Genomic DNA, 13,605 nt, shown 5'->3' on the forward strand with positions numbered 1-13,605 from the left:
TAACATCGTTCTTGCTAAACACAACTAGCTCTTTATTCACACGAGGTATTGAGTGCTGTCGACAAGGCATTTCCAGTTGATTTCGTCTTTCTAGATTTCCAGAAGGCATTTGACACTGTACCTCACAAGCAACCTGTAGTCAAACTGCGTGCTTATGGAATGTCGTCACAGGCTGGACTGTGACTGGATTCGTGATTTCCTGTCACAGATTTCACAATTCGTAGTAATTGGCGAAGACATCGAGCGAAACAGAAGTAAGTTTCAGCGTTTCCCAAGGTAATGCTGTTCCTTATCTATATAAACGATTTCGGAGACAATTGAGAAACCGTCTGAAGTTGTTTGCAGATGATGCTGTCATTTACCGTTTAGTAAAGTCATCAGATGCTCAAAACAAATTGCAATATTAGTTAGGAAAGATATCTGTATGGTGCGATAATTGGCAATTTGTCCTAAATAATGAAAAGTGTCAGATAATCCAGATGAGTGCCTAACGGAATCGGTTAAACTTCGGTTAGGCGATAAATCCGTCAAATCTAATGGCCGTAAATTCAACTAAACACCAGAAATCACAATTGCGGACAATATAAATTGGAAATAACACTTAGGGAATGTTGTGGGGAAGCAGAACCAAAGATGCGTTTTATTGGCTGAAGATGCAACAGATATACTAGAGAGACTGCCTATACTACGGTTGTCCGTCCTCTTCTAGAATACTGCTGTGCAGTGTGGGATCATTACCAGGTAGAATTAACGGACTTCATCGAGAATATTCAAAGAAGAGCAGCACATTTTGTATTGTCGAGAAATAGGAAGGACAGTGTCACTGACGTGACGTGAGCCCGCGACCGTAGCAGTCGCGTGGTTCCAGACGGTAGCGCCTAGAACCGCTCGGAGAGATAGAGAGACAGAGAGAGAGAACGTTAAAAATTACCTGCTTTCCGAGCACATACGTAATTCATACATGTTAACTGTCACAAGACAAATGTCGCGAACAACATACGAACATTTCAGCACATTTCCAGCTGATCTGGAAGCGAGTAACTCATAACGCAAAAATTCACAACTGCGACTGGTCACCATCGCAGCTGTCTCCGCTCTCCTGCTGACTGGCGAAATATTCTTACCTTTGTGCCGAGAAAACTTCCTTGTCCGCACTGAGAACTGAAATTCAAATCTCGTGTTACCAGTCTCTTTAAAAGAAAACTGGTAACTGCGAATCCTCTTTTTCTGCAGGTGTCGATAACCGTACAACCATGATAAATGCTGGGAAGGAGTAGTTAGATTTACTACGTGTCAGAGCCGCGTTTGTCGACCTTTCCGACTCTGGGCCACACCAACTTACGTTTCAAACTTTCGTGACACCCTTGGTTACGACCTTTTTCCCTAGATGAAGAAAAGCGAACACATTATGTTCATACAATACATTTTTATCATAATGCGTGTAATAATGTATTTCTTACGAATTCGGCTATTCCAAGAAATGATTTGGCGATAAATGCTTAAGATGTAGATGTTTTATCTGCGGAAGATGGGAACAAAAAAAACTCAGCCTGAACACGCCCTGGAGGCCCAACCGTTCCGACCGGCCACCGTGTCATCCTCAGCTCACAGGCATTACTGGATGCAGATACGGACAGTCGTGTGGAGAGCACACCTCTCTCCTGGCTGTTGTCAGTTTTGGTGACCGGAGCCGCTACTTCTCAGTCAAGTAGCTCCTCAGTTGACCTCACAAGGGCTGAGTGCAGCCCACTGGCCAACAGCACTCGGCACACCCGGACACCGACCCATCCAAGTGCTAGCCAAGCCCGACAGCGCTTAACTCCGGTGATCTGACGGGAACCGGTGTTACCACTGCGGCAACTCCATTTGCCGGGAGATCAGAATGCATTAAGAATCCTACAAACATACCTGACGTGTTTTTGTGTATATCGCGTCGCAGCGGCTGAGAGACGCTGTGCAGTCTGACCACAGTCTAGGGCAGTGGGTCTCAAACTTTTTGAGCTTCGGGCGCACTTAAAAGGCAGCAAATATTTGTGGGCGCACTATACACACATTTCTGAGGAATATTCTACAACAGTAAATACAGGAAATCAATACTGTAATAAAACAACATTTAAGTCATTTTATTTTGGATCTCGCGTCCAGACTACAGAAAATACAACTTATATTAATAAAACACATACATTATCACAATATGAAGAAACAATTTTTGTATGAAAAATGTCAGAAATTCATGAAGTAAGATTGTCACCCAAATGCGACGGCCGAGCGCCGTGTTGCTTCCTACTCTTCCAGGACGAAAGGCAACAGAAACTATTAAGTGAAACGTATTGAAATGAAATAATGGATTAAAACTAACGATTAATTCAAATTATAGAGAAAAGTAATAATGCAATACAAATGAAACGAACCTTACGTCAATTCTTTCTAGTGTTCATGAGAAACATGAGGCTGATGTGTCCTCACGATTTCTTCAATGTATGGAGATACATTTGAAAGACAAACTTTCATTTCCTGGTCAATACATTGAAGACTTACTCTTTTTTTACATTTAATTGTGGCAAGCGCGGAAAATCCTAATTCACATAAATATGACGTCGAAAACGGAAGTAAAATGTTCAAGGACCTTTTAGATATCGACACATATTCTTCTTTTATAGAAATCCAAAAAACTTTACGAGTCAACTCCCTCTGCTTAATCCTCAGTCCACGATCGGTAGATATAGCTGCCATTTCTCCTTCTTCTGTTAATGTTAAGCCGAAATCACCTGAAGTTCCCATGAATGGGTTTCGAATCTAGCCTGTTTTTGACATTTCGAGAGTTGACATCGTGGAAATTTCGTTAACGCAGTCTGATATGCAATGACAGTGACTGAGACCTGGTCGTTACAGTGTGCTGTGCGATTTCTGGAACTCTACAAGGATCTACGGTGTTTGTGGAACATTAATCTTGGTACTTATAAAGACAGAAACATGAAGGAAGATGCAATAAGTGACACTGTAAACGGAATGAGGGAAACTGTACCACACAGTGATGAAAATGTATAGTACTGTGTACCATTCCAAAGGCCTCACCGCTGTGGTAACTCCGGTTTCCGTCAGATCACTGAAGTTAAGCGCTGTCGGGCTTGCCTGGCTCTTGGATGGGTGACCGTCCAGGCCTGCCGAGCGCTGTTGCCAAGCGGGGAGCACTCAGCCCTTGTGAGGCAAAACTGAGGAGCTGCTTGACTGAGGAGTAGCGGCTCCAGTCTCGTAAACTGACAACAGCCAGGACAGAGGTGTGCTCACCACATGGCCCTCCGTATCCGCATGCTGTGATGCCTAAGGGGTCAGGATGACATGGCGGCCGGTCGGTGCCGTTGGGCCTTCAGAACCTGTTCGGGCGGTGTTTGTTTCTATTCCATGGATCACTTCTGCAAACATTACAAAAGGACCATTCAAACATCTTCTCTGATAATTTCGGTACGTGAAAGTACCATATATTTTAGTATAATATGTACTAGGCATGTGGCCTCTTCTTTGTTAAAACAGCAATGCAGTTATATATTATTTAAGGAAATTTAAGTGCTGCATGTTATAACAGTCCCCCACATGTGTGATTTTATATGTTGTAACATATCTGGTACACCAAAAGAAACACTGCAATGTACAGCAGCAGTCCTTCCAAATTTTAATTGCGCAATGGAATACCATGCGATTCAGTTTGTTGCAAATTTAGATTCCTCGTTTTAAACAAGACACCTAAAATAGAGCGGTTCGACCTTTCTATGCACGGAGTTGTGCTTCTCTCTTCTGATACAGTCTGTATTGCAAGTATATTGGAATGAGGTAAATGAATGGCCTGAAGCAAGATACGTCGCGGCAGCTTTCAACTTTAGACGACCAGGAATTGCATTCACATTAGATAATATTTTCTCTGAATGGAAGTGCTCAAAAAATGTTCAAATGTGTGTGAAGTCTTATGGGTCTTAACTGCTAAGGTCGTCAGTCCCTAACCTTACACACTACTTAACCTAAATTATCCCAAGGACAAACACAAACGCCCATGCCCGAGGGAGAACTCGAATCTCCACCGGGACCAGCCGCACAGTCCAGACCGCTCGGCTAACCCCGCGCAGCAATGGAAGTGCCTGAGAGTCTCAGTAAATGATGGAAACTACATCTGTTCATTCGGCAATGGTTTTCGAAGGAAGCTTCGTCCTCAATTCCCCAACTGCCTTATTAGCTTCTAGACACTCCCATCTCTTCTTTCCTAGCAATCTACTTTCGAACCCTTACCCTGTTCGACCGGTCGGTAACTTCGATCGTTTTAATTCAGTGTGCGCCACGTTGAAGAGCTAAGCTGGATCTGCTCGGACTGAAAATTCTCACACTCGCGCGCAAGGTGACAGGCTGACGTAAACATGCTCAGGCAAACGTCACTTCACAGGACACTTTGTTTACGATTCTCTCGCAACGTGCTGTCGCCAGCTCGTGATCTGATGGCGTGGTTAATGACTCTCGATCACGGGGCCCCGGGTTCGATTCCCGGCCGCGTGGCGGATTTCCTCCTCTCGGTACTGGCTGTGTGTGCATCAGCGACGCGTCAGCTGAAGAAAGTTGCGCGAGGCGGAAGATGTCCGCTGGCCAGTAACGCTAGACGCGCATTTCATTCTGTTGTAAATTACAGGTATTTACTGAAGAGTGTCGATTTAGTTTACGATCAAAAACTCACTAGTAACGAGCAAAGGACTTGGCCTTTTGCAGAACGACCTCTTACAAGTACCCAACAACATGGGGTTCCGTTCGGTGCACTTTGCAAGGTCGCTGTTACTGTGTGCTCGTTCTACATAAATAACGTTGCCTCAGCTCGCGGTGACTTCCCCCTCTGCAGTCAGCCCCACACGCCTCCCCTGTCAGAACAGCAGGATGTTCCTCTGCTGGGGGGGCTGCAGCACAGCCAGTGGCGTTACACCAACACGACGGCCGCAGCGAATGTGTTTCAGTTTAACTGAGCGACTGATTGAAACTCAGTTTAGGAGCGGAAACGTCGATACACTGGCACATGTCTGATACAAAAACACTGCATATCCCGTGCTAATCTCAAGTTCTTGCATCGACGCTCGCACGCAGTCGCAGTCACTCGTAATAGCCGGCTTACGGCAGCTAACCAAACCAGTTACCAGCAGCATTACCAAACATATTATCTGTGACAGAACGCTCTCTCAAATATTACACAATTTAGCCAGTACGAATGTTCAGTTTGCGGTCACTGCTGGTATGACATGCCACGCCGATCTTGTTTATACAAAAGTCACTGTTTGCGTATTAAAATCGAAATTTCCGTTTTCGTTTTTGCCACAAGTTCGCATGCACTTTGCGGCACTCCACGGTCAAGTTTTATTCATTATTCTGCAAAATTACCACATTTATCCAGAACTCCTTATATTCGCATCCGAAAATAATGACAGCTAAGCTCCCAACTTCACAGAGCCGTTATGTAGCTCACAAAAAACGTGTGACCGTACTACACTCTCATTGGATGATACACACCGTAGCCAATCCGCTACTAGTATTAAGTTGGGCAATCCCGCGTGTTTCATACATGACTAGTCACAATTTAACAGCTTTTATGAACAATTTACTAAATGAACAAATTTTGAAACTCCACAAGCCTGAAAATACCTCGCGCTTTAAATAACACAATTACCATGAAATGTTTCTTGTTTTTCCGGGTCCCATAAACTGCCTAGTTCTACATACAAAATTCCTCTGAGAGTATAATTCAGTTCCTCTGTACCATCACAGTTTTCACGCTAACATATACTCAGTTAATGGACATAACAATATTCATTTACTATCTTACGTTCCATTCATTCCATCGTTCACAGCAAACAAACAATCTAGCGGTAACTAACGACCGTCATATTAATCACAGTAACTTGAGTTTTGTTTCCAAAATCTGTTTTCACTTCTTGACGGTTTCGTAGTGCGTGAGAATCTGACACCTTCCGATGGCAGCCGTAGCTACCTGCAAGCAGTCAGCGGACCACCACTCGTTGCCTGAAGCTGTCTGCTCTCTACCGTCTCTTACTTAACACAGGTGCGATGCGAAGCGCCGCGTCTCGACTTCCAGACAAATCAGCCAATGTGTAACATGGGAAACCTGTGAGAAATGCAATATTTACATTATTTAACGTAACGGATAATCCTCCACAACTCTGGCTGAAGAGAAAACCACACAGACGTGACGACAAAACGTCAAAAGGACAAAAGAGTATTCCGACACCGAAGAAACCAATGGCCGACGGCCTTCACTTAATGACCGACAGCAGCAGTGATTGTGTAGAATTGTCAGTGCTAACAGACAAGCAACACTGCGTGAAATAAACGCAGAAATCAATGTGGGACTTTTTATATATATATATATACACTCCTGGAAATTGAAATAAGAACACCGTGAATTCATTGTCCCAGGAAGGGGAAACTTTATTGACACATTCCTGGGGTCAGATACATCACATGATCACACTGACAGAACCACAGGCACATAGACACAGGCAACAGAGCATGCACAATGTCGGCACTAGTACAGTGTATATCCACCTTTCGCAGCAATGCAGGCTGCTATTCTCCCATGGAGACGATCGTAGAGATGCTGGATGTAGTCCTGTGGAACGGCTTGCCATGCCATTTCCACCTGGCGCCTCAGTTGGACCAGCGTTCGCGCTGGACGTGCAGACCGCTTGAGACGACGCTTCATCCAGTCCCAAACATGCTCAATGGGGGACAGATCCGGAGATCTTGCTGGCCAGGGTAGTTGACTTACACCTTCTAGAGCACGTTGGGTGGCACGGGATACATGCGGACGTGCATTGTCCTGTTGGAACAGCAAGTTTCCTTGCCGGTCTAGGAATGGTAGAACGATGGGTTCGATGACGGTTTGGATGTACCGTGCACTATTCAGTGTCCCCTCGACGATCACCAGTGGTGTACGGCCAGTGTAGGAGATCGCTCCCCACACCATGATGCCGGGTGTTGGCCATGTGTGCCTCGGTCGTATGCAGTCCTGATCGTGGCGCTCACCTGCACGGCGCCAAACACGCATACGACCATCATTGGCACCAAGGCAGAAGCGACTCTCATCGCTGAAGACGACACGTCTCCATTCGTCCCTCCATTCACGCCTGTTGCGACACCACTGGAGGCGGGCTGCACGATGTTGGGGCGTGAGCGGAAGACGGCCTAACGGTGTGCGGGACCGTAGCCCAGCTTCATGGAGACGGTTGCGAATGGTCCTCGCCGATACCCCAGGAGCAACAGTGTCCCTAATTTGCTGGGAAGAGGCGGTGCGGTCCCCTACGGCACTGCGTAGGATCCTACGGTCTTGGCGTGCATCCGTCCGTCGCTGCGGTCCGGTCCTAGGTCGACGGGCACGTGCACCTTCCGCCGACCACTGGCGACAACATCGATGTACTGCGGAGACCTCACGCCCCACGTGTAGAGCAATTCGGCGGTACGTCCACCCGGCCTCCCGCATGCCCACTATACGCCCTCGCTCAAAGTCCGTCAACTGCACATACGGTTCACGTCCACGCTGTCGCGGCATGCTACCAGTGTTAAAGACTGCGATGGAGCTCCGTATGCCACGGCAAACTGGCTGACACTGACGGCGGCGGTGCACAAATGCTGCGCAGCTAGCGCCATTCGACGGCCAACACCGCGGTTCCTGGTGTGTCCGCTGTGCCGTGCGTGTGATCATTGCTTGTACAGCCCTCTCGCAGTGTCCGGAGCAAGTATGGTGGGTCTGACACACCGGTGTCAATGTGTTCTTTTTTCCATTTCCAGGAGTGTATATATATATAATGAAGAATCCATCGAAATCAAAATCAGTGACTATGACCTACAGCTCGATATCCAGCAATTGCAAGGTTAAAATGGGTGTACCGGACATGAAATCAAAGTATGTTCATGTATGGCGATAATGTAGCCATGAGTGACGTCACAGCCGGCAGCTGGGTTGTGTAATGGTGTACGAGGAGCCCACCAGCAGTCACTCCACTTGACAGTGGCTGAGAAGCACTTGGTCGAAAGCTCACGCCATTTCAGTCCCTTGAAGCAACTCGAAACCCGAGAACATTTTAACATTTTATTGTGTAGGCAGAAACTGCTGAAATAAACAGCACTTTCCACCATTTACACATTTCCATAGCCACAGTCTGCAGAACTGCGTTCACCACCGTAGTGTTAAGTGAAATACTGATATTGGTTAAGTGCTTGTAAACTATGACTTTGTCAAAAACTTGTAGCTATTGTAGTTCTTAAACGAAACATAATATTTCGGTTTACCGGGCTAATCCTTTACCCACCATATAATTTTCAAAAGTGCTGTACCTTAGAACTTACATAGTGACATACTATGCGCAGATCTAAACAAATTATCACTGAAACCATAGACATCTGTTACAATGTTAAAAGTGAGGAGGGCAGATTGTGTTCGGGTGGAAGGAGTGCGACAGCCAATAACAAGCTGTGAACACCCTCTTCCCACCCCCAAAACCAAACCACAGATGCGGACCTACAGTTACACTGCACTTTCTCACTCAATGTTTGTCATCTAAGGAATGTTACATATGTAGTATAGCTTTTCTGTGAGTAATATGCTCTTCATACGAGGAACATAAGGCAAAATTAATTCCTTTCTTCCCCATATTTATGTAGTCTCGATTAAAGTTCTCACTGCAGTCAACAAAGAAAGCACTCAAATGTATACAGAAAGTGTTCAGCTATCTGTTATGTATGAAATTGAATTGTTAAATTTTCTTCTGTTTGAAATTAATGTCCATAATAAACATCACTAAAAACTGTGACAGCCTCTAAATTTCATCTTTAAGATTTTCTTGCCACATCAGAATCACATGCTGTTTCAGATGATGATGGTTGCTGTATTTAGGGATTTTTTGGGGGGTATTGGGGGTGGTGATGGTTTGGATCTATACGCCTTTCCATTGCAGCCCAGAGAGAAATAAGTAGACTGTACTAGTTGGCCAAGGATCTATACATTTCTTAAGGCGCTTGTAATGTGAACTGTAGTGGGGCATCTTGCATTATACTGCTGGAATATTGCATTTGGTACCATAGTCATGGGAGTGACAAGAGGATTTACCATATGTCTCACATATTCAGCGTTTCTTCAACAATTACGAAGCCAGCCCAATTGTCATATCCAGTACCTCCCCACAGCAGGGGAATTGGAGTATGTGTCTGGAGTACTGCTGCGTCCTGCGACCTGTCACCAGGTCATCTACAGGCATGTGGATGACAATCTGAGTTCTACAGACAGAACCAGGACTCGCCGTTGAAGAGCAGAGAATTCCAGTCAGTGTTCCAGTTGACTATGGATGTACACCATACAAGTCTTTGTTGTCTGTGGTATGAAGTCAACAGGAGATGACCCACGTCAACTTGAGATCTCAACCCAGCTTCCAGTAATCTGATGCTGGCACACTGCCTATCAAATCAGCTCAGAATTAAATTTTCACTCAGCAGCAGAGTGCACACAGATATGAGACTTGCTGGCAGATTAAAACTGTTTGCTGAACCGAGACTCATACTCCGGACTTTTTCCTGTCGCGGGCAAGTGCTCTACTGACTGAACTACCCAAGCACAAATCACGACCTGTCCCCCAAGTTTTCCTTTGCCAGCACCTCGTGCTGTATCTTCCGAACTTCTTAGCAGTTCTCCTGCAAAACGTACAGGACTAACACTCCTAGAAGGAAGAATATGGCGGAGAATTGGCTTAACCACGCCCCTGAGGATGTTTCCAGAATGAAATTTTCACTCTGCACTGGAGTGAGTGTTGATATGAAACTTCCTGGCAGATTAAAACCGAGACTGGAACTCAGGATCTTTGCCTTTCATAGGTAAGTGCTCTGCTGACTGAGATACACAAGCATGACTCCCTAATCGTCCTCACAGCTTCACTTCCCCCAATACAGAAAGATACCGAACTCAAGTCTCGGTCCAGTAGACAGTTATAATCTGCCAGGAAGTTTCGCCTCTGCTCAGGTTTCAGCTGTTGCCTATATGAAAAAGCTAGTCGTTCCATTTTAAAATCTGTTTGTTGTGCAGTTCTTCTGGATGGCCATGTGCCTACCCTTCTTGCCACGCTGTTGTCCTGCAACCCTATCATTCATCCATTGCACTTCAGACTGTGATCACTGTGTGATCTGCCAGTATGCTGCTCCCACGTCCATCAAGTCAGTGACTCAAGACTTCTCAAAGCCATCTCGTGCACATTCTCTAGGCATACCGTTTTGCAGACTCCTAGAGATAAGCGCCAGTGACGCCCAGTATCTATTATAAAACTAAAACTAAACTAAACTCCTCCTGAATAGACCATAAAAGCCCAACAGTACCGACTAGCTGCCATGTCATCCTCAGCTCACAGGCGTCACTAGATGCAGATATGGAGGGGAATAGCTACAATGCACTCACATAATTCTTCATCTACAAGAATGACTTTTTTTCTTTGGTGGCAATAAGCTAAATGCTAAAATTTTAACCAACATATCCAATGGGCTTTAAATTACTTGACTACCTATATGACTGATTTCAACCAAGGTTTTCACAGAGTAACATTTTGTATCTCCAAACCCCCCTCTCTCTGTGTGAGTGTGTGTGTGTGTGTGTGTGTGTGTGTGTGTGTGTGTGTTTTAGATACGTTGTGGAGGTCATGTTCATGTCACTGCTGCTATACTAAAACTGATGTAAATCATAATGTGATTTACAGGATCCTGACTGAGGAGCAGAAACAGACGCTGGCTGGGAAGCTGATCATTGCTGCATCACAGGGTCAGACCGGCCAAGTGCGGGCACTCCTGGATGCGGGGTCGCCAGTCAACGCGACACACGCCAGTGGCGACACTGCCCTGCATGAAGCAGTGGTGAATGGCCACGAAGAAACTGTCAAGTGCCTGATTGATGCCGGGGCAGATGTTAACGTCAGGGACTCGGATGGGATGACGCCTCTGCACTGGGCTGCATGTAGAGGTGGCGAGCAGCACATTCTATGGATGCTACTGGCGGCATCAGTGTGTGTGTAGATGTCTAGGACGACGTGTGGGAGACTCCATGTGGCTGCCAGATGGGGGTGTGCATACGCAGCAAAGGCACTGCTGCTGGCCGGTGCAAGGAGGGACATAAGGGGTAACAGTGGGCAGACACCTGCGGATGTGGCAGAAGCAGATGCGGTACAACTATTTAGCACTGAACAAATCTTGTGTTTAATGCTTTTTATCTAAATTCTTCTTGTATTGCATAAAAATTTGCTCTTAATTTTTTTAAAGTATGAAACACAATACATCTTAAGGACCACACATCAAAGAAATTTTAAGAGGGGGTTGGCGCAAGTTGTAATCTGTATTACTATATAAGGACAAGTCATTGTTTATCACATGCTACTCTAATGAATGGTCAGACAGATACAGGACATACGTAACATGTAAAGAGGAAAAGTTTTTATTAAAAGTCTCTAAAAGCTCTTGACTGATATACTTCAGATTTGCACCTGATACTCTCATCAATATTTACTTGGATATATGCTATGTACTTCATTCACAATTATGACATATAAATGTTCCTGTAACATTGACAGGGGAAAGGAGGTTACTAACCGTCTCAAGATGTTCTCAACTGATATAGTTCAAATTTCTACACAATACTTCCATGAACTATTGAATGGACATAGGCTATATATATTTAATATATATATAACATACAAATATATTTTTAATCTATAAAGGGGAAACGTTGTTGCCAAAAATCTTGAAAAGATCTTCACCGAATTAAATCAAATATTTACATGATACTCTAATGAACAATCAGTTTTAATATATATGATACATAAATATATGTGTAATACACTCCTGGAAATTGAAATAAGAACACCGTGAATTCATTGTCCCAGGAAGGGGAAACTTTATGGACACATTCCTGGGGTCAGATACATCACATGATCACACTGACAGAACCACAGGCACATAGACACAGGCAACAGAGCATGCACAATGTCGGCACTAGTACAGTGTATATCCACCTTTCGCAGCAATGCAGGCTGCTATTCTCCCATGGAGACGATCGTAGAGATGCTGGATGTAGTCCTGTGGAACGGCTTGCCATGCCATTTCCACCTGGCGCCTCAGTTGGACCAGCGTTCGTGCTGGACGTGCAGAACGCGTGAGACGACGCTTCATCCAGTCCCAAACATGCTCAATGGGGGACAGATCCGGAGATCTCGCTGGCCAGGGTAGTTGACTTACACCTTCTAGAGCACGTTGGGTGGCACGGGATACATGCGTACGTGCATTGTCCTGTTGGAACAGCAAGTTCCCTTGCCGGTCTAGGAATGGTAGAACGATGGGTTCGATGACGGTTTGGATGTACCGTGCACTATTCAGTGTCCCCTCGACGATCACCAGTGGTGTACGGCCAGTGTAGGAGATCGCTCCCCACACCATGATGCCGGGTGTTGGCCCTGTGTGCCTCGGTCGTATGCAGTCCTGATTGTGGCGCTCACCTGCACGGCGCCAAACACGCATACGACCATCATTGGCACCAAGACTGAAGCGACTCTCATCGCTGAAGACGACACGTCTCCATTCGTCCCTCCATTCACGCCTGTCACGACACCACTGGAGGCGGGCTGCACGATGTTGGGGCGTGAGCGGAAGACGGCCTAACGGTGTGCGGGACCGTAGCCCAGCTTCATGGAGACGGTTGCGAATGGTCCTCGCCGATACCCCAGGAGCAACAGTGTCCCTAATTTGCTGGGAAGTGGCGGTGCGGTCCCCTACGGCACTGCGTAGGATCCTACGGTCTTGGCGTGCATCCGTGCGTCGCTGCGGTCCGGTCCCAGGTCGACGGGCACGTGCACCTTCCGCCGACCACTGGCGACAACATCGATGTACTGTGGAGACCTCACGCCCCACGTGTTGAGCAATTCGGCGGTACGTCTACCCGGCCTCCCGCATGCCCACTATACGCCCTCGCTCAAAGTCGGTCAACTGCACATACGGTTCACGTCCATGCTGTCGCGGCATGCTACCAGTGTTAAAGACTGCGATGGAGCTCCGTATGCCCCAGCAAACTGGCTGACACTGACGGCGGCGGTGCACAAATGCTGCGCAGCTAGCGCCATTCGACGGCCAACACCGCGGTTCCTGGTGTGTCCGCTGTGCCGTGCGTGTGATCATTGCTTGCACAGCCCTCTCGCAGTGTCCGGAGCAAGTATGGTGGGTCTGACACACCGGTGTCAATGTGTTCTTTTTTCCATTTCCAGGAGTGTATATATGGGGGAAAGTTAATCACCAAATACCTGGAAAAGTTCTTGACTAAATTACTTGAAATTTATACGCAGTGCTCTAATGAATAGTAAAAGGGGATACTTTGTTACCAAAACCCTCGGAAAGTGCTTCACCGATTTATTTAGAATTTGTATACTAAACTCTAACAAACATTTTTACAGGTATAGGTTACATATGTTTCTAAATGGCAATATATAGGTTTTCTGTTAAAACCGACCGTGAGGAAGAAAATGTGTGGTTTAGGTATGTTTCTCACAGTCA

At 46.0% G+C, this 13,605-nt stretch overlaps 1 protein-coding gene across 1 annotated transcript in view; it reads left to right on the plus strand.

Annotated features, from left to right (window-relative positions):
* LOC124553388 (ankyrin repeat domain-containing protein 65-like) overlaps window positions 1–11,085 on the plus strand; it is an 84,932-nt gene extending 73,847 nt beyond the window's left edge. Inside the window, exon 2 of the mRNA XM_047127257.1 lies at window positions 10,773–11,085. Within this exon, the coding sequence (XP_046983213.1) occupies window positions 10,773–11,085 (313 nt within the window). The remainder of the gene's footprint in view (window positions 1–10,772) is intronic.
* Window positions 11,086–13,605: the final 2,520 nt, after the last annotated feature.

Source organism: Schistocerca americana, chromosome 11 (assembly GCF_021461395.2).
Source record: "Schistocerca americana isolate TAMUIC-IGC-003095 chromosome 11, iqSchAmer2.1, whole genome shotgun sequence".
Classification (NCBI taxonomy): domain Eukaryota; kingdom Metazoa; phylum Arthropoda; class Insecta; order Orthoptera; family Acrididae; genus Schistocerca; species Schistocerca americana.